Raw genomic sequence first — 22334 nt, forward strand, 5'->3', positions numbered from 1 at the left:
GGGTCTTGCTCAGGCGCAGAAATTTGTAGTGCTTTCATCGACCTATACCAGGAAGCTCTTGAAGCTGCCACGAACTGAGCTTCGGGTAATGGTGGAACTGCTGACAGGACACAGGGTGCAAAGACCTTTTGTATTGCATGGGTAAGTCAGCAGGCTCTGTGGGGAGGAGGTAGAAACAATGAAACACATATTGTGCGAATGGCCAGGGTTGACTGACCTAAAAACCAGTCACATGGGAAAGTCAGTTCTGGATACTAATGAAGAAATAGCAAAGACTCCTAAGAATGTCGTCGGTTTCTTCAATAGTATCGACTGGGTTTGTATGAATAGGTAGCGTTGAAACCAAAACATCAAATTGGTCGCAGTATAATGATTTCCCCTGTAGGCCTAATCCATGATTATAACCATTTGTATCTTTTAGGATACATGGCTTGTTATGATTATTCGATTACTGGTAAGGACCAGTTCGAATGACTTTGATCGGTTAATGCTGACATTGCTGCCGTGCATCAACATGTTACGGCTCTGAAATTCTGTACCACTCTGAATGGTAGAGACTTAGCAGAATTGTTTTTTTATAATAAAAACCGATAACAGAGACATTAATAAAATGAAAAGTAGTTCATCATATTTATGAAATGTTTTCATTGTATCAAGGAATAACTTCCATTAAACTAATTAAATGTTCGTTATTACAATGTTTGCTTCATTATCCCATCGGTTGTACCGATAATTGATTTCTGTTCATTGAAATTATCTGGAGCAGTTGATGTGCGGCTTCATACATCTAATAATGAATATTTCAACGAACTCTAAACATCAATTTTAGAATCGTGATATTGATGGACAGAGATTCATAACAAAATAGGCCAAAGAGTTCTTTAGAAAATAAACTACAAACTTCGTTGAGATTTACTCTTTTTTCCTTATTTTGCCGGTCTGTATAGATCGCGTGAACGAGCTTCAAATAATATTTGAATATTTGCGAGATGAAATATGATTTTAGAAATAATGAACAAATAATTTTCTAAAATCACTTGGTTTCTGGTAACACAACTTCATAATGTCTCCACACTGATTAGGAACATTCAAAGATGTCTATCAGACGAAGATATATTACTACCTCCTTCGTTATGGTAATGAAACAGCTTGGAACCTATTATGCCCATATCCATAGACGATACACCAAAGATGTTTTGAGTAACAAACGCTCGTGTAACCAAGCCATTTGAATTACGTTTGACTTCAATTTAGTGAACCTCTTTTTGGCCATATTGAGTTCCTCAATTGGTTCTTCACTACGATCCGAGTCAAGTCTAGTTTAGTTCCTGAACCAATAATTCTAATCGAAATTTCTTTAATTACAGAACGAGCCAATGCGTTTCTACTTCCGGATAATCGACAAGGGCAACGACGAACTTCCCGATCTCACCAAGGTCTTCACCCCAGTCGACGACGGCCCGATCATGCCTCTGCCCCTCACCTCGTCCACCCCCACCAGACCGATCAAGGTATCCAAAGAGAGAAACAGGAAAATCAAGAAAGCCTCCGTCGCGAAAAAATTGCCGGTCGCGAGGCCCACCAAGAAGGAGAAGAAAGACGAATCCATCTGTGATAATAAACGAACGGAGGTGTCCGGGAGGGTAGTGAAGAAATCCCCGTCGGAAACGACGGAAGACGTAAAAAGTGAAGTCGACGACACATGTGATAAAGATGCGGGTGCGCGGAAGGACGAGAACGCAGACGCTTCGCCACCGGACGCTGGGCGTGTCAAAAAAGAAACCGATCACTGTGATAACGGCAAAGTGTACACGAACATAACGTTAAACCGCGCGAACAACGTCGAGATAGTGACTAAGATACAAAAGTTATCAGATAAGGACGGTCAACAGATCGAGGTGAATGTGATTGATCAGAACGCGAGGCAAAAGACTATCGATTCGGCTACAAATGACGAAGACTCGGGTATCAAGACCGAAATCAAAACGGAGACACTTGATATCGCAACTGAGATGACCGTCAAAGTGAAACCGCCTCCAGAAAGTTCAAAAAACGAACTCGCTACGTCCGAAAACGAAAACGTCAAACCTAAAAGAGAGCCATCAGTGTCTAAAGAGCAGAAACCATTTACCGAAGCGTGTTCTTCCGCCACTAACGTATCGAAAGAGGATGAGGAACTGGAGAAGGCGAAATTCGAGTTCCTGAAATCGATTGAGCTGACCTCCAAAAACGTGGTGCACAACATTGCGCGATTACAACAGCAGAACAACACACTTCCAAACCAGAATCTTCAGAACCAACAACAGGGCGCTTCGAGTTCCCAAAAGCAGGAGCAACCGAAGCCCAATGTGTATGTTGCTAAGACCAAGAAACCAATGTTAACGGCGAAACCAGTAAGCAATGGCCTGAAGAGAAAGAATTCTAGTCCCATGAAGAACGAACCGAAGAGGCAGAAAGGCGAAACTAAAAGGACCACCACGATTATTCTCCAACAGAAACCAGGTTTTCCTCCTTTAAACCTCGCTAAGCCGACGGAAAAAACAGCAATGTCGGAGGAATTGATAAACCAGAACAGGAACGAGCTCCGTTCGTTGTTCCAAAACTGCCGCCTGAACATACCTTCGTCGTTGTCCATCACGCTTAAGGAGAACGGGGAAACGTCCAGACAACCGGTGCAGATGCCACCGGTTCAGAATTTCATAGAGATCCTCAAGATTGACGAGAAGGCGGGTACGCAAACCGTCACCTTGAAGCGGGAAGAATCCGTAACTCCTGCCGCCAAGAGACCTTCGAGCTCGGAGACGCATTCCAACCAAGTACCAAAGACTGCCTCCAAACTACTCGGAGCGCCGATGCGTCAAACGGAGCAGATGAAGAAGAAGAGCAAAGAGCTCGCCGAGCAAACGACCAAAGAGCAACAGAGCTTCCAGAAAATATTCGAGGAGTCGATTAAGAAGGTCGGTTCCGAAACTGGCACGTCGAGCGGTGATGTCCCGATGAGTTCTGCTGCTAAGAAGAAGATCTCCGACATCGCTCAGCAGCTGATTAAAAGGACGAAGATCGAGCAGAACGCCAAGAATAACGTCGCGACTACGCCCGGCTCTACTCCGACGACTAACTCGCTCACGACGACGCCGAAAATAGCAATACCTCGCCTCAACCAGCGGGTCGTGAAGCCGCCCAAGAGGAGCCAAAAATACGATAATTCGACCCATCAGACCCTAACCAACCTGCACTCGAGTAGTCTGGGCTTGAACTATACGGTTTCGGTTGGAAAACAATCCAGGGAAATCATGACGCAGAAAAGTTCTAAGGGGATAATGACGCCACCTGTCCCTAGAAACGGGGAGAACAACTCGAAGGTATCTCCATGCAGCAGCAGCGCTGAACAAGCAAGAACGAACGCCGCACTTGGAAGCGCCTTCCTCGCGCAGCCTAGTCCCGTCTCCCCGATAACTGGAGAGGTCAAGACCGGAGGTAATTCCATCAGGAACCCCAAAGCGATGCACTCTCCCAAAACCAGTTTGGGCTTGCCGAAGACCGAGCAAAATTCGCCCATCAACTTCTCCATCCAGTCGCCGATGAAGAACAAATCGCCCAGGCCTAGTTCGAGAAACCAGTCACCCAAACCCAGTGTGAGCAATCAGTCGCCCAAACCCAGTGTGAGAAACCAGTCACCCAAGCCTAGAGCTAGCGCTTCCCCGAACTCGCTTCCCTCATCTTCTAGCAGCGGCGCATCTTCGGCGCCAAGCACGAACGAGTTGCTGGAGAAGTACAACATCCAAAACTTGGCTCAGTTGACCGCCAGCATGAACTACAACGCTCAGAATTACCTGAACTCGATTTCGGGCAAGCAGATAACGGCGCTGCATCAGGCTATGATGTTGAAGCAGCTCGAGATGCAAAATCGTCAGAGCTGGTACGACATACCCCAAGCGCCGCTGCTACAATACGAGAAGTATCTGCAGAGCGCGGCCAAAAACCAGCTCATGGGCAACCTGAAAGATAATTGACGAAAGGGTTGAGATTTGGTGGCGTCCCGTTTTTCCTTTTAGTTTTTGTTGTCTTGTCCGTCGTCGACGATTGTGCGCGGCTTGACGGACGTTTCGTTTATTTTTTGCTAGAAATTCATCGGGTTTCTTTTCCGGCTTGCTAATTGGTTGGTATTGGAACTTTCTGTTAGTTGGTTCTGTAACGATTCTGTAAACTCGGAGATGAGTTTTTATCTTTCGGAGAACCTTGTTTTCCTAGCTTCGGATTGTACAGTTTGAGAATATTGAGTTTTGTACACACATATCGCATAAAGACAACCGGTTCTCACTTTTCTGATTTCGTATACGTAAAATGACTGAGGTGAAATTGATTCAAATTTAGGAAACAAATGTACATTATTAATTTTTCGTTAATTTATATAAAATAAAAATTGAATTGATTTCTCGCTTTGTTGAAATGTTAACTAAATTATTGTTGAATTTATTTTCGATTGTAAAAATGTAAAATGACCTTAGTTTAAGGAGAATGTAAAATATTTTGCAGTTTTCAGTAAAAAATCTGAAACATATCGAATCAGTGTTTGATTTCATCCTACAATCCAGATGTACCATCCCAAAATACATTCGCTTGATATGGAGCAATTTCTTTTCGATATTGATTCATCATATGGGACTAACACCCAGTTACATTGAAAAATAATGCCTAGTTAAAATTCTAATCCTTCGTTAGAACCAATAGCAAATAAGCTCCTCCTAATGGAAGGTTAAAATTTAATGATGGCATTAAATTTTAATGAACATTTTTACAACTGGGTGTTAGTGTAATAATTTCATTCTGCAGTCTTCAGTAAAAAATCTGAAACATATCGCATCTTCGTTTGATTTAATCCAACTTTTCTCGCGTGTGGAATGTGGCACGAGCCTGAAAGGCGAGTGCCGCAAACACACGAGCGAGAAAAGGACTTTCTCCATATGTTGCACATTATACTATTTCCTACAACTGCACAAATTTCAATAATTCAAGTAATGGACTTGATTCGAATCAAAATTGCCTTCGTTGACAGTATGTGCTAATTTATTGCGTTTCCATAGAAACAACTCAAAAGCCATTGGTCATTGGTCTACCAAGCGAGGTAAGGGCCATGGGAAATAATATTTCCCACAGTATGAGCAATACATAGTTGTCAAATTGAGTAAGCTATGAAGAATACGCTACATTTCGTAGCAGTTGTAGGAAAATATATTTGCTTGATATGGGGCAAGTTCCTTTTCGATATTTATTCCTCATATCGGACTAACACCCAGTTGCATTAAAAATTAATGCCGCATTTAAATTTTAATCCTCCGTTAAACGGTGCAGGTAGCCAATAGGGTCCTACTGGAGGATTAAAATTTTAATGGCGGCATTAAATTTTAATTAACGTTTCTGCAACTGGGTGTTATAATAATAATAATAAAGGTCTTTATTCCTTCAGTTACAGTTTACAAATATCATATCACAGAAAAAAAAAACAAGCTAGGAAAAGGCGAGATTCAGTTCACTCAAAAAGTGCCCTGTTCAATCCAACCTTTGATCCACAGCATTGCCGATGCAAAATCCACCCAAAACAACAACAAAAAACCAACTATCAAAAAAAAAAAAACAAATGAAATCTCATTTGTAGATATGCAAATTAAAGAAAAAAATATATACATATATATCATTTCATAAATCTACCATATAAAAAAAAAATCATATCTACCCTGTCAAAACCCCCATCTGTTCATCATATAACAAGTTGAATAGTGAAATTCTGAAAAGGCGTTTATTAGTAATAGCTCTGACATCCATTGGTAGGCCGTTAACACATTGCGCTATGTTATATGAAAATGATCGTTTGAATGATTCACTGAAATAAATAGGTGGCGTCAAGGTGCCCCTGAAACGAATGTTCAAATTGTGGACGTCCGAACGATATGTAATTTTATTGTATAGGTACGGAGGGGTCTTAGTGTTGATAATTTTCATGAACAAAGCAATAGAGTGCAAAAGTCTTCTATTCTTCATGTTAAGTCAGTTGACGATGCGAAGTGTGTAACTGATTCTTTCATATTTCTTTATACCAAATATCAGACGTAGGCATGAATTTTGCAATTTTTGTATTCTTTGTTTATCGTAGGCATTCAAACAAGGATTGTAGACAGCATCAGCATAATTTAAGTGTAATTTAAGAACGAATGAATCGCACAGTAGTTTTCTAAGTTCAACGTTTAAAAATTCACGGTTTTGATAGATCAATCTCAACATACCGTATGCTCTTTGTAAGCAGGCAGTAACATGATCAGTGAATCTCAAATCCTGATCAATCCACACACCCAGGTTTTTAACCTTCTTAGAGAATTTTATATGTTCGTTCCCTATTGTCACCATCACGTTACAAGCCTCAAACCTCAATCTGTCAATTTTTCTTCCGAAAACCATAGCAAGAGTTTTCCTAGCGTTGAGCTGCAAACAATGTTTTCTAGATATATCGAGTATTGTGTTCAAATCATAGTTTAATGCAGCAACAGCCTGATTGACTTCATCTGGGTGAAACGATATATAAAACTGTCCATCATCAGCGTAATAGTGTGCCTAGCAAGAAATGATAAATCTAATGAATTGGGAGACATAAATGATGAATAAAATCGGTCCCAAAATTGAACCCTGTGGAACACCCCTAAAAATATTCAAAAAATTGGATAGTTTGTTGTTATGAAAAACTGCCTGAAGGCGGTTGGCGAGGAAAGAGTGGAGGAACAACACTGCATTTTCGGAGAGACCAATGTGAAATGATATAGCCTCGAACATTTGGTAATTGATACTATCGAAAGCCTTAGAATAGTCCAGTAAAGTAATATATATTATAATTTCAAATGTTTTTAAGGTCACAGTTATTGAAGACAACGAACAATAGATGAGTAGAATACCTCCTCTAAAATACTGAAGGCATAGGTTATGGTTATATTTTGTGGATCAGTAAGAATACCTAGTTTCAGCTGACGGCACAGATCAGATGCTGGCAGTAGTGGATCCATAGCACTGTTCAGGGGGAGGAAAATGGGTATAAAAATTTGCATATGACAAAAGTAAAATATGAATATATTTTCAATAGACATACGAAATAATAAAAACAAATAATATAGTTTGGTAGGTCATCAAAATGAGGGAATAATTGAAGAAACTTTTTTTTTAATTATGAATCAATAATATATGGAACGAACAACGTTCTGCATATTCAGAAATCAAATTAAAAAAAATCACCAATGATGATAACATACCACAAAAATAAAATAAGTAAAATAACAGAAACAGTGAAAACAAGTTGATACAGAAAATTCTGCATGTTACAGTCATTAAAAAACATTCAGAAAACATTATAGTGATCGAATCTTATGAATATAATCAGAGTAAATACGTTTACTTCACATTTTTAGTCACTCTGATATTCTTTCATTTTTGTTCAAAACTTATTTCGTTGAAAGCCGACTCGGCTGTAAAAAACTGAAGTGAGAGAAAATTCAAGCAAGATATCAACAAAACAAAATTAGGCAGGCACTTCCAAAAAAAAACATTAGTGAAGTGAAATATGATAGTCATGCTGAAAAAAGTTAAATAATGAGCTATGCCACACCCGAAACCTGCACACTCAAGTTTTTCCAACCATAAGAGAAATTCGCTTCAGAATTTTAAACCTACTCTATGTACCTTAGAATAATCTGTGCTCAGAGATATTCACACCGTCAAGTTTACAAACCCAGCACATAGTAAAGGATTGAAGAAGAAGAAGAAGAACCGTCAAGTTTCAAGGTTATGTTATACATGACCTTGTTTACTGAATAACCTTCATCGAATTTAAAGAAACCCAACAAAATATTGAGTTTCCATACATAACTTTAAGAAATTTAAGATAATTGAGTACTTGTAACGTTACAATTGCCCATGAGACTCTATGGTTTGGCTCATTTGGCAATAAAACTCCTACCCAGGGTTTTACAAATTCAATAACATTAAAATATACAAAGATCGATCCTTTTCACTCCAAACAAATGATATTGAAATAAAAACTTAGCTGAAACGTCTTCTATAGATTATTTTCAGTCTTCTAAACACCAGATCTAAGCAGGCAGCTATAGTACTCCAATTCCCATTCAGCGAAGTTGATATGTTAACGCCAGGTATTGCGCAGGTATTCTCTCAGTTTCAGGAACTAAAGTGGTACGTACGTACGTACTATTCCAACTTCTATATCTCAAGGAAGAAGTTCTTGATATTTTTCAATCCCAAGAGAGGTTTCTGTTGTTCCAAGCCCACGGAAGGTGCGAGAATCCCGACTCAATTCTCGCCTATAAATTAAATTCTAAATCTCTAAGTCTCGATGATTATTGAAAATCTTTCAGAAAATCCTCTCTGTTTCTTTCTCTAGATACGCGCTTCCGTTAGCGCTTCATCGGCGATCAATCGCATACGATGAATTGACAAATTACCGCGTCTTTGAGAATTCCAGTAGCGTGCAAAATCGTTGCATACCTAACCCAAAACAAATCATCTACTGTGAAATGTACCTACAGTTCATACTTCATTTAGACCAAAAGCAATTCCTCTATTAAATGGGAAGAATTTGCGTTTACATTTATCCCACATAGAAATATTGATTTAGATCACCAGTTCAATATCTCCGGAGCTATCAGTATGAAAATGACGGTATGAATCGAAAGAATGTTATGGCCATGTATTCAACGATGGATAAGTTGGACTCCAATTATGATTAAATTGGTTCTTTAAATGTTCTGTAATTAACACTTTTTTATGCAACAAAGATTGTAACGATTATTACTTGAACTTCCGGTATTGAGTGTTTTACAGGAACTTCTCTACTAGGGTCTTCATATTATAATCAACTCTACTACTTGATTGATCTTGATTTTGGTATTGAATATAAACTAGAAGTATTCAATATAAATATCCACATTTGAATATTCTGCTTCTTTCAACTCACTTGATTTATTTTCACATTAAAACAAGTATGGGCCTCTTGAAAGTACCTATGTCAATCATTAATGCTAGGTATAGTATGAAATAATCGCATAGCAAAAGAATAATAGTGGTATTCAAACAAATAAAAATTTGTCTAGTATGTAGTGCTATGTTTCGATGTAAACTTGAGAACCTAAGATCAAATTACTCGAAAACGAGAAAAAATATGAAGAATACTTTTTTTTAAAATGGCCATGCATATATTATATTCTTCACTTAGCGTTCAAATTACTTTTGAGAGTTGGATTCTTTGAATTCCTGGCATTTTTATTGTAATGGTCATAATGAAGAAACTGAAAGATTTAGATAGAATTTTGTAATGGGATAAGATACATCATATAAATTAAAAATTATATCCCAGAAATCAATTCCTTCATTAGAACCATTTGAGAGATATAAAACTGAAAAGTAATTTTTCAATGGATTTTCGACACTATGTATCTTTTCGACAGAGCCGAATCGAAAAAAATAGTAGGTAAAGGATAAAAGTGTTTCTTCTGACCTCAGGAATCTTCGGTTGTAATAAATATACCTACATGTGCAAGTCAAAAACTCATAACGGGAATAATAGTGTATTATTTAACGAAAGATAATTAGGTCATAACTCACGCAGATGAAGTTTGCAGCACGAGCCGCAGGCAAATGCTATACTTTATCTACGAGTATAACAATAAATGCTTAACTACAAGAATAGAGAAAGAACTTCATTGACAAACCCCAAAAGTTACCTATAAACGTCAAAATCATCAAGGTGGCATTCCTCCCTCAATCAAATCAATGAAATGTTCCCTTTCGGCCTACCGAATAGAAAGACAGAAGTAGGTATAGAAGCACAGAGCCATCTTTTCCGATTTATTATACCTAGTGAGTAATAGAGAGTGAGTTATTATAACTCACGCTGTTTGTTAATAGATACTATTGATTGCTCAAAAGCAGTTGAATAATGAATATATAATTCAATAGGAGTAGATGAAGTATTTTACTATTACAATTCATAGAAACTTATCGTCAGAAAAAATTATTCAACAATTCGAATATCGATTGAGACGGCCCTGTCTACTCTCCGAAATTCCGACATAAACATCCTATATCATCCCGATCAATCTCTGAATACCCAGAAAATAAAAATTTCATTCCACTCGAACAGAAATGGATAAAGCACCATAATAAATCATAAAACCTAAGTGAGAAGCACTGATCTCGATTTATATTGGCGTAATTACTTTAATATATCACAAGACATCTGTGAAATGGAAGAAATAATTAACTACCTATCTCCGTCGTTGTTGCCGGTTAGACAGAGAGGGAGAACGCCACGGATAGAGGAATACGGCTCCCTTATATACTGGGAATGATTCACAGAATAATTATATAAAGTCCACGAACGTTCCCGACTAAAGCCGACGGCATTAAGTACAGTGTATGTTTGTACAAAACGTTGCCGGATCGTGCTGAATCCTCCGTCTCTTTCTGAACCCCGAAACTTTGCGGTTATCTCTGTCTAACATCTGAAACCCACAGGTTGACTGAGAATTGGGTGGAATTTCGTCTCTCTCGAGGACGCTTTGGGGTCGTTCTTCTCTCTTGCTTTCATTATTTTGAAAGCTTTGTTGTACAGCTTGGGTTTGATATTGGGAATTTTGACAAAGAACGGGCTTTCTTTTTAATTCCGTTTATTGTTAGACGTGTTTTCCGGAATTTATTGTTTGGAAGGGAGTTTAAGAGTGGGTAAATCCTTTGGGATGGAATAATTGTTGTTGATTCATAGAACAAAGAATTTTTTTCTTCAACGATTCCGGTTCTGAAATGATAAAAGTGATAATATCAATTTTATGTGGAGCTACTTGAAAAAAAAGGATCTTTTAGCCAGAACAGAACTATAAGTACATAATTAGGTATACCATATCTTAAACAGTTATTATTTTTGGTTTGTTGTTTGTTATTTCCAACAAACCAGTTTTTGATCGTAAATCGTAACACTCTCTAATCAGAAAGGGAGATTATAGAATAAGTGAGTGTGCAAGCGCAATCAGGGCCCCCGCAACCGCGCGTTCAACGCGTGCACCGCACGCGGGCGCCACTCTTAAGGGGCGCCAAAATCTCTTATAGACCGCATGAAAATCCGAAAGACCAAAGGTTTTTGAAAAAAATTTTTTTTTATTTTTTCAACAATTTTAAACATTCAAAGACATCTTTTACACATCCAAACAAGTACCCGAACGTCACAATCCCTATAAAATAACCTCGGCCACACATTGTAATTATACGATTCTTTACGAGTAAACAAATCATAAATAATCATCCCTTTGTCGGTACGGGATTTCTTTATGGACCACCTTGCACCGGACGGCGGGCACCATTTCTTCGATCATCACTAAAACGCATATGGTACACATAAACAATCATAAATACCGAAGCGATAGCTTTTAGCCAGGGGAATTACTGAAACTTTCTCCACCATCTGTAGGAAAAATACTACATGTTACAGAGAATTTCTGAAACTACCAAAATCTGCTTGCTATGCTATAACAGCAGAAACCTATCCAAAAAATAGTTATTTTGTTTCGAAACGTTTAGGGGTTGAGGTCAAAACGCAAAAAATTAAAATACTCAGATAATTGGAAAGATTTGTATTTTGTGTAATTGTGGTTTGTTTTACTATTTCTTGTTGTGATTAAATTAAATTTTATGAAATGGTAAGTACCTATCCACATACAGTGTTAGCATTTTTATTAGTTTATAAAATTCGATATTTTTTTTTCTGTTTAAAATGGTGCACATCCTAAATTAGCCCATACCTATATACTATATTATTATTTTTATTTGCTTCAAATAGGGAAGTATTGTTTGTAATCGTGAAAATATTGAATCGACTTTGATATTTTGAGTTTGTTACCTGGGGCCACCATCTTAATTTTTTTTTTAATATGCACCCTGGATCTGTATTATTTATTTGATGTTCGTAGCCGTTTGACATTCTAAAAAAATTATATTTCACCTTTGCCCAAAATTAATTATTATAACAGGAACAGGGTATGTGCTTCAGATCGGTCTTAACTTATTATTACTATTAATATTAACTCCGTTTAGGTTTAAAGGCTCGGATTTAAGGTTTAAATTCATAACAATGAAAACATACAGGTTATTCTCAAAGGGATGGCGCAAAGTAAATCATGGGTGAATGTCCTTACCAATTTTGGATCAAGTTTTTCTTAAATTCTAGGAGCCATACAAGAGAAAACGACCTTCTGGTGCAAAATTTCGAGAGCAAAAAAAAGCTAGACTTCAACAAAGGGAGAAGATGGCTGGGAGTATGGAATAATATTTAATAATTATTAATAATAATATTATCATAATATTTTAATATAATATTATGAATAATTTAAAGAAGAATAAAGCTCAAGTTTTGAAAACTCTGCAGTTTCATTACAAAATTAAAATAAAATGCGGTTTTGATCGAATGCTTGAATAAAATAATGAAACATTTAAAAAATGTATTATGCAACAACTGACAGCATAAAGTTCTTAAGGCATTCAATGAAGGTTTCTGATAGTTTTTTTAACCCTTCTACAAATAAATTCCTAACAAAAACTGAAACATTTTTTGCCGATTATCCTGCGACGTTTTTCTCCACTTCCCCCCTTTTTGGGGCGCCAAAATATTTTCGGCACGCGGGCGTGGATGACCCTTGCGGGGGCCCTGAGCGCAATTAAACCTAAAAATGAATAGAGTGAGCTGAGTTGCTTATATTGGAAACCATATCAAATTAGCATATTCCAATTCACTAACAACAAGCGAGAAGTAAACGCTCCTTAGAACAGACAAATCATCAATTTCCCTTAAGCTTCTGAAGAAAAATCCCAATGACCTACAAAAAGAGGAACATATCTCTCCAACGTGTAGGACAAAACCCGAATCACTGTCAAATAGGACTCCCAGGTCTCCAATACGATAACTAAAAGTGTGCGGCTGCGTTTTTCTCGTGTGAGTAACTTTAAACACTTTTTTAATTTCAAAATGATACCATACCGCAAGCATCATCCGTGGACAAACTCCATACTCGATTGAAGACGCAAAACATCAGCAGTTCGACATATTCTCAAATAAAGTTTCAAATCATCTGCATAGGCCAAAGCTTTGCAACTAAGAGAGCACAGAAGATCGTTTATGAAGATGACAAACAAAAATGGACCTAGATTAGATCCTTGAGGAATGCCAGTTTTGAGCTCATAATCCATTACCATTACCGCAAGTTGAATACTATACTTTCTCTATTTCAGTATCGTAATGAGTTCATTACAGTTCTAAAAACAGTGCTGTAATGAAGTCATTACAGTATTGTTTTCAGTTATATTTTTCGTTTTGTGGTTGTCTACACAGAAGTCAGACTTCCAATCCTATCAAAATTCAACATACGTCAATTATTGTCATTTGGATTTAGTGAAATGATTTGCGATATTATCGCAATTTCTCTCAATTTTGCTGGTGTTAAATCGATTCCGTCAGACATAATTCACGAATTCAATGCGTAATTATAATTTTTTTCAAAATTCGAAACATACGATTCAAATTGAAATTCCATAATCTGTCAATTTTCGTAACAGTCACAACAACTGCCAAGATACAATACAAATGTCACTAGGATATATGATCTGAATTTTTCATTGAATTTCGACAATATTTCACAAAACTTGACTGAAATAGAGAAAATATCGTCTAATACTCGTTGCAGAAGGCAATTGCAACACTCATGCGTTCCAAAACTCGCTCCTTCTTCGCTCGTTTTCGAATTTCGCATTCGTGTTGGAATAGGAGCCCATTCTGCAACTTGTTTTAGAATATACTATTATCTACTCCTATTGAACTATATATTCATTATTCAACTGCTTTTGAGCAATTAATAGCATCTATAGGTGTTTATTTGCAATATTTATTAGAATATTATATTAGGTTGTGTTGAGAGCAAATAAACTTTATTATTATTATTATTATTAACAAACAGCGTGAGTTATAATAACTGACTACTATAACTCACTATAATAAATCGGAAAAGATGGATATGTGCTTCTATACTTCTCTGCTTCTATTCGATTGGTCGAAAGGGAACATTCCATTATTGTTATTGAGGGGAGGAATGTCCGGAGGAATGTCACTTTAATAATTTTGACAGTAGTAAGTCATCGTTTACAGGGAACTACTGAGGTTTTTCAATAAAGTTCTATCTCTGTACTCTGTACTAGATTCGAGCTAGCAGACGCTAGTTCGAGTGTGATGGGCGACACTAAGTTTCCATCTCTCTTGTACTCGGGATCGAGCAAAAATGTAGATATCCGTTCTTTATGTCTATATTCTAAGGCTGTATTTTTTTCTTAGTATTTATTGATATAGTCGTAGATAAAGTATAGTATTCAACTTGATGAATTACAGCACTCGCCTGCGGCTCGTGCTGCAAACTTCATCTGCATGAGTTATGACCTACATTACCTCTCGTTGAATAATATACTATTATCTAAGACTATTACAATAGATACAAGAATAGAGAAAGACCTTTATTGACAAACTCCAAAACTTACCTATAAACGTTAAAGTTATCAAAGTGACATTCCTTCCCTCAATAACAATAATGGAATGTTCCCTTTCGGCCAATCGAATGGAAGAACAGGAGTATAGAAGCACAGATCCATCTTTTCCGATTTATTATAGTGAGTTATTATAACTCACGCTGTTTGTTAACAGATACTATTAATTGCTCAAAAGCAGTTGAATAATGAATATATAATTCAATAGGAGTAGATAAATGATAATTCTCAAAGGGAATAAAATATTCGATATTTTTTGACAAATCATTATTTTTGCCACCTCTCTTATTTCTGGAGGAGTAAGTCGCTATCAATGTCCATAATGAAAATATACTGATATCTTTCCATAAACTGTCAAGTTGTCAAAAAAATGTATAATAATTATGGACATATACCTACATTTCTATAGAAGCCACCATTCCAGCAATTGCGATTTCTATCAAATTTTGTTTTGATTCATCACTACAGGAAAAATAAAAATATTCTTGTAGGTAATTGTAATAATTCGCAAATACAATGTCCTACCTACTATATCACTAAAAAATTATATGTTCAACTCGGCAGCAAAGTAGATTGACTGCCTTGGCAGAATTCCTAGCCTCGCTACGCTCGGATATGAACTATCAACCGCGGCAGTCAATCTACTACTTTGCTGCATAGAAAATAAAACAAATAACTAGGTATTTTTTATATAGATATTCTGCAATTGATTGCTAAATGTCACTTCAATCAGATGGCTATTCTATTATTGAAAAACATAAACTCATATGCGTAGGTATAAATCTGGAACAGAACGGATTTCCACATTTACCAACTTAACTGAGATATTAGGATTTAGGAACCCACCTACCCTGTAACAAGCCTTCAACCTACATTATTGATGTAGAGAAACTATACATATGTTATGTCTGAAGTCATACTATGTGATTTTCAAAGAGGTAGTTTTCACGAAATCACGCAAAGATAACGCTTTCATATCAGATTTAGAAATTTCTCCGATATTTTAAATTCCAACGCACGCCACTGATAACATATCTGATTATTTCCACAAAAACTTTGAGAAATATCTTTCCTTCAGTTAGAAAGTGCCCTAAACCCTTGTTTTGTACTTAACTAAAAAGTACATATCTATTATAGGTAGATATATTGTTATGTATCCTCAGTACCTTCAAAATCCTGTATACTCCTAAATAATTCTATATGACGTCATCTTAGAACATATATCTGCTATTGTCAGTATTGTCATGACACCCCACTAACGTCCTCTAGTTGCAAAACCGCACACGTCTTTTGGCCTATCGGCAACATCAAAGACCTATCGATAATGGTTCCCCTAGCAAAAAATGGTAGAAATTGGTGGGCCACAAAGAGAACCCTTATGAACCGACCGGCGATGCCCCTCCTCAAAGCGTTATATGTGGTTCTGAACAGAAAGACACGCCTCCTCTCCTATTCAACGAATCGGACAGACTCCGAACGGAAAAGTGGGGATACCATACCGAACGGCGACTGAGTTGGGCGTGGCTTAGCTTTTGTTGGGGAGGTAGTTGTCATTCGCCTTTAAATATCGAGAAATATGTTGAGAAAGGTGTTGAGTTTCTTTGGGTTGATGGCTTCCTCATTGTTATTTCAGCTGTCTTTGTTTATTTTCGTTTTGTTCTCGAACTTTGCCGGTTTCCATGTTGGAGTATTGTTGGGACTGCATTTATTAGCTGTCCTTTACTCCTTTGTATTGATTCGGCAGAAATTCTGGTTATGTTAGGTTACCGCCAATTACGTAGGGTGTTATTAATTTAAGGACATTAAATTAATGATATGGTACAATGTAAACAAGAAATATCAAAGACCATGATTACGAAAAGTAATATTTGGTTTCTAGCATGATGAATTGTTCTTAGTTGTCCAAGTTTAATTTGTAAATTGTAAGACTCTTTTTTATAGTTGTTTATATGATAAATGAATGAGTTTATAGTATCTATACCAGTTACGTTTTTATTTTATTTTAGTCACTCGATATTTCGTTGAGTATCTGCTTACAATTCAAGTTGACCAACTTTTAGAACTATTCTAACGCTACATTTGTTGTTGTCGAAAGAAATATAAAGGAGTTTCGTGTAGAAATTAATAAAACACTGTTTTTTTGATGGCGAAAAATAAGTACTGTGCAAGCAACGAAATGGCTGGAAAAGTGTTATTCGGACTCTACTCCATCGACAACAATGGTTGAAAGGTAGTTATACCTACTGACCGACAATGTTGAAATCTCTGATAGAAAACGTCGCAAAAGTTCACGATATAATTTTGAACTCAAATTGACCGTTGGTCATAAACTACAACGTATCGTCGATTTCAAACGTTGTTTAGAATAAACAGGACTCATAGTCACCAGGGCCCCCGCAACCGCGCGTTCAACGCGTGCACCGCACGCGGGCGCCACTCTTAAGGGGCGCCAAAATCTCTTATAGACCGCATGAAAATCCGAAAGACCAAAGGTTTTTGAAAAAAATTTTTTTTTATTTTTTCAACAATTTTAAACATTCAAAGACATCTTTTACACATCCAAACAAGTACCCGAACGTCACAATCCCTATAAAATAACCTCGGCCACACATTGTAATTATACGATTCTTTACGAGTAAACAAATCATAAATAATCATCCCTTTGTCGGTACGGGATTTCTTTATGGACCACCTTGCACCGGACGGCGGGCACCATTTCTTCGATCATCACTAAAACGCATATGGTACACATAAACAATCATAAATACCGAAGCGATAGCTTTTAGCCAGGGGAATTACTGAAACTTTCTCCACCATCTGTAGGAAAAATACTACATGTTACAGAGAATTTCTGAAACTACCAAAATCTGCTTGCTATGCTATAACAGCAGAAACCTATCCAAAAAATAGTTATTTTGTTTCGAAACGTTTAGGGGTTGAGGTCAAAACGCAAAAAATTAAAATACTCAGATAATTGGAAAGATTTGTATTTTGTGTAATTGTGGTTTGTTTTACTATTTCTTGTTGTGATTAAATTAAATTTTATGAAATGGTAAGTACCTATCCACATACAGTGTTAGCATTTTTATTAGTTTATAAAATTCGATATTTTTTTTTCTGTTTAAAATGGTGCACATCCTAAATTAGCCCATACCTATATACTATATTATTATTTTTATTTGCTTCAAATAGGGAAGTATTGTTTGTAATCGTGAAAATATTGAATCGACTTTGATATTTTGAGTTTGTTACCTGGGGCCACCATCTTAATTTTTTTTTTAATATGCACCCTGGATCTGTATTATTTATTTGATGTTCGTAGCCGTTTGACATTCTAAAAAAATTATATTTCACCTTTGCCCAAAATTAATTATTATAACAGGAACAGGGTATGTGCTTCAGATCGGTCTTAACTTATTATTACTATTAATATTAACTCCGTTTAGGTTTAAAGGCTCGGATTTAAGGTTTAAATTCATAACAATGAAAACATACAGGTTATTCTCAAAGGGATGGCGCAAAGTAAATCATGGGTGAATGTCCTTACCAATTTTGGATCAAGTTTTTCTTAAATTCTAGGAGCCATACAAGAGAAAACGACCTTCTGGTGCAAAATTTCGAGAGCAAAAAAAAGCTAGACTTCAACAAAGGGAGAAGATGGCTGGGAGTATGGAATAATATTTAATAATTATTAATAATAATATTATCATAATATTTTAATATAATATTATGAATAATTTAAAGAAGAATAAAGCTCAAGTTTTGAAAACTCTGCAGTTTCATTACAAAATTAAAATAAAATGCGGTTTTGATCGAATGCTTGAATAAAATAATGAAACATTTAAAAAATGTATTATGCAACAACTGACAGCATAAAGTTCTTAAGGCATTCAATGAAGGTTTCTGATAGTTTTTTTAACCCTTCTACAAATAAATTCCTAACAAAAACTGAAACATTTTTTGCCGATTATCCTGCGACGTTTTTCTCCACTTCCCCCCTTTTTGGGGCGCCAAAATATTTTCGGCACGCGGGCGTGGATGACCCTTGCGGGGGCCCTGATAGTCACAAGACATTTACTTGAATCTGGAACTGGTCGCTTTGCTTCTTGAATTTTACCTTATTTATCCTCGTAAGAATGACTCGAAAAATGTTATTGAAATTTATTGAAAAATTCACAAAATCACAAGTAGGACTTAACTTAGGAATTTGAAACGACTTGGTCCCGCTGAATACATAGATACCGCCTTCTGGTAGTAATCAAGTCTATTAACAAAATGAAAGATCTTATCGAAAAAAGTTCACAATAACACGGAGACAAACTTCACGAGACAGTAGAGACACAGTAAATCACAACAAAAAGAAAACTAACCCGATTTCCCGCTTCCCGAATAGTGCAGAATAATTGCAGGTCGCCCTGCAGCATCGGCATGCCTCAAATCTATTTTTAGAAGCTGCCTTCAAAGGCGTAGGAATATTCTCGATTTCTCGCCGCGCCGATGTAGATAAAGCGCTAGACAAGGAAGCACGTGAGGCATGCCTCGAACCGAGGAAGTGAGATGAATATGCAAGAATCGTGAGATTGAGATGGATATTATGGAATAGAGACCCAGTGCCATACCGAATGATGTGAAATTGAGACAAAATTCTGGTTACATGAGACCTTCTTACCATTCAATGTTGTGTAAAAAATTAACAGTGCTCTACCTGAAGTGTCCATGGGACAATTGGGACACACCGACACAGTAACAAAGCCTGCACAGAACACCGCTAGTTCCCTTTATACATAAAAGCTCTCTAAGCTTCTATTGGGTGTTTCTTTTCCAATATTTGAAATTTTACACAAAGCTTGAAATGGTTCTTCGTTATGAAGTATGGCCCGGGAAGAGCAAACGGTTACCATGAATGAAGGTCATCATCATGGAGGACTCATATCAAGAGGTTTCAATCCCCTTAGTGCCTTCGTTTTGAATATACAGTGTGAAATAACACAGTTCAATACCTAACTCTTTAACTAAAAGACAGAATGATTTCAAATTTTGAAGTTTTGTCACCCCTTTACTATCGCCTTCCTTCAACATTTCTGAAATCAAATAAATCAGATCCGTACTAAAAAATTTTAGACTTTTTCTATTTTCTGGAATATTGGATCACCCTGTAGGTACCTACATGAACTACGTGACAAAAAAGAATTAATTCAAAATAAAAATTCTAAATCTCTGCTTGGCACCGTCATATAAAGGGTGATCCAATATTCACGAAAGTAGGAAAATTCTAATCTAAAATTTTTCTAGTCCGGATATGATTCATTCGATTTCAGAGATATTGAAGCATGGCAATAGTAAAGGGTGACAAAATTTCAACATTTGAAATTGTTCGGTCCGTTATAGTTAAAGAGTTATTGAACTGTGAAATTTCACTAATAAGATGAACATCACCCCTGTATGTATACCTATCCCAAAAGAAAGCACTACCTTCATTCATAGTATCCGTGTTTTGCATTCTACCCGGGACACCCTGTCACCCTGTATAGGTAGAGGCAATAGATCAACCTGATTGGATATAGTCCGGTCAATTTAGACATTCGAAGTTACATAAAGTCCCAACATGCTGAATTTCAGTGAAATTGTTCAAAATATAATTATAAACAATGTCTAGAAGTTCCCCATCATTCCCCTGTAAGGAAAAAATTTAATTCAATTTTTTTTGTATATGAAAATGGCGACGATAACAAAGTCACAGTTGGTAAGCGAGTTAAGTAAATGGAAAAAGGATGAGTTGATTGAATACATAGTTAATAAAAGAGTGCCAAATAACGTTAAAACAAACAATGTTTTATGTGCTGCACTTGATATGGAAAATACGGATACCTCAGAAGAATCCCAGGCCACTGGAGGATGTTCCGGGAACTGTCAAACACTAAAGGCGGAAAATGAAAATATACGTCACTCTAATTTATTAATGCAAAAGCTTCAACATCAATTAGAGAAGAGAACCGAAGAGCAGGAGTTGCTAATAGGAATCCTTAGGAGACAGGTTGGCAATATATTCGATATAAGGTCTGATCAGTCTGAAAGTGAGGTTACCAAAACAAAAGAAAACACATCAATGTCACAACAGAAGGATAAAAATACTGTAACAGGTGACAGTAGTAGCACATATGTTCCAAATATTTCTAAGTCAACAAAAGAAATTGGAACTACCCAGATACTTCAATCAGTGGCGGCGGCTGAAAGTGATTGGAATGCGGACTGGAAACAAGTGATATCGAAAAGAAGTAAGAATAAAAAAGTTAGGAATAATGAAATCATAAGAGGAAAAGCAAAAATTGGAGAGGAAGGCAGCTTCAAGGGAGCCTACAAAAAAGCCTGGTTCTATGTTGGCAGAGCCTCAAATGACTCGAATCCCACTAAATTGATTGACTATCTGGTTTCTTTGTTTCCAGGTGTACAATTTGAGGTGGAGGAGTTACAGAAGCACTCTTCAAATATGAGTCAGAATAAGTCTTTCAAGCTTGGATGTGACTATTCTATGTTGGATAAAATTAAAAATCCTGAGACCTGGCCTGAAAATATAGTCATTCGTCCTTTTCGGTTTTTTCGTGGCACAAGGACTGAAGAAGCAGGTAAATTTCAATAGTAAAATTTTCAATGTCTTAAACTATAACATACAATCACTGCAGCATAAAATTGATCAACTGAATTTGCAAGTCATTGAACACAATATTGACATAATTTGCCTCACTGAAACCTGGCTGTGCGAGGGTCAATTGGAATTTTTGAATCTTCACAATTTCAAAATTGGGGCACATTATTGTAGACATGTCAACAAACATGGGGGAGTATTAATAGCAACAAAAAGTAATTATAAATGTACTTCTTTGAAAAAATTAGCGGAGCTATCAATTGAGAGAGACGCCGAATTTGCGGGTTTATATCTGGCAAATATTGATGCAGTCATACTTGGGTTATACAGATCACCAATGGGTTCACTGGACATTTTTTTCGATCGGTTAGCAGAGGTTTTGAATTATATTACGGATGATTTTTGTGATAAGAAAATAATAGTAGCAGGGGACTTCAATATCAATTTCCTTGTAGATACAAGGCTGACCAAGTCTATTACAGACCTATTCAGCTCTTATGGTTTATTTAAAGTTTTTCATGAAGCATCTAGAATTAGTAATAGCACAGAAACTTGTATAGACAATATATTCTTGAATACCAACTATCAAAATTTTAAGACAGGGGAACTTCATATGTCTGATCACCTGGCACAATTTATAAGTTTGACCGTTTCTGCTGGATCACCTGAAATTAAAAAAATTATTAGAAGAAAGGCTGCAACTCGAGAGGATATAAACTCGATGAAAAATAAATTTTCTGAGGTTTGTTGGGATAGTTTTTTTCACGGAAAAAGTGCACAGGAATCTTATTCGGCCTTTCATGAATACTTTCTTCATATTGTCGATCATCAGATACCTTTGAAAGAAAAACAACTGGGAAAAAGAAACAGCAAAAAACTTTTCTGGTGTAATGACCGAATTATTGAAATGAAAAAGACTTTAGATGCGTTGGACACAATTGCCAAGGTTAAAAAAGACCCAGAGTCCTTATCAAGTTATAAATCTTTCAGAAAAATATACACTGAGGAAATAAACAGAGTTGTAAGAGAAAAAAATGAGGAATACGTAAACAAATCTGAAAAT

General features: G+C 36.5%; 1 protein-coding gene across 2 annotated transcripts in view; it reads left to right on the forward strand.

The window, feature by feature from the left end:
• LOC123674786 (polycomb group protein Psc-like) overlaps positions 1 to 4557 on the forward strand; it is a 145947-nt gene extending 141390 nt beyond the window's left edge. For both annotated transcript variants that reach the window (XM_045609868.1, XM_045609869.1), the window contains exon 7: positions 1368 to 4557. In XM_045609868.1, the coding sequence (XP_045465824.1) occupies positions 1368 to 4013 (2646 nt within the window). In that variant the 3' untranslated portion in view covers positions 4014 to 4557. The remainder of the gene's footprint in view (positions 1 to 1367) is intronic.
• The last annotated feature ends 17777 nt before the right edge of the window (positions 4558 to 22334 follow it).

This window comes from Harmonia axyridis, chromosome 3 (assembly GCF_914767665.1).
Source record: "Harmonia axyridis chromosome 3, icHarAxyr1.1, whole genome shotgun sequence".
Classification (NCBI taxonomy): Eukaryota; Metazoa; Arthropoda; class Insecta; order Coleoptera; family Coccinellidae; genus Harmonia; species Harmonia axyridis.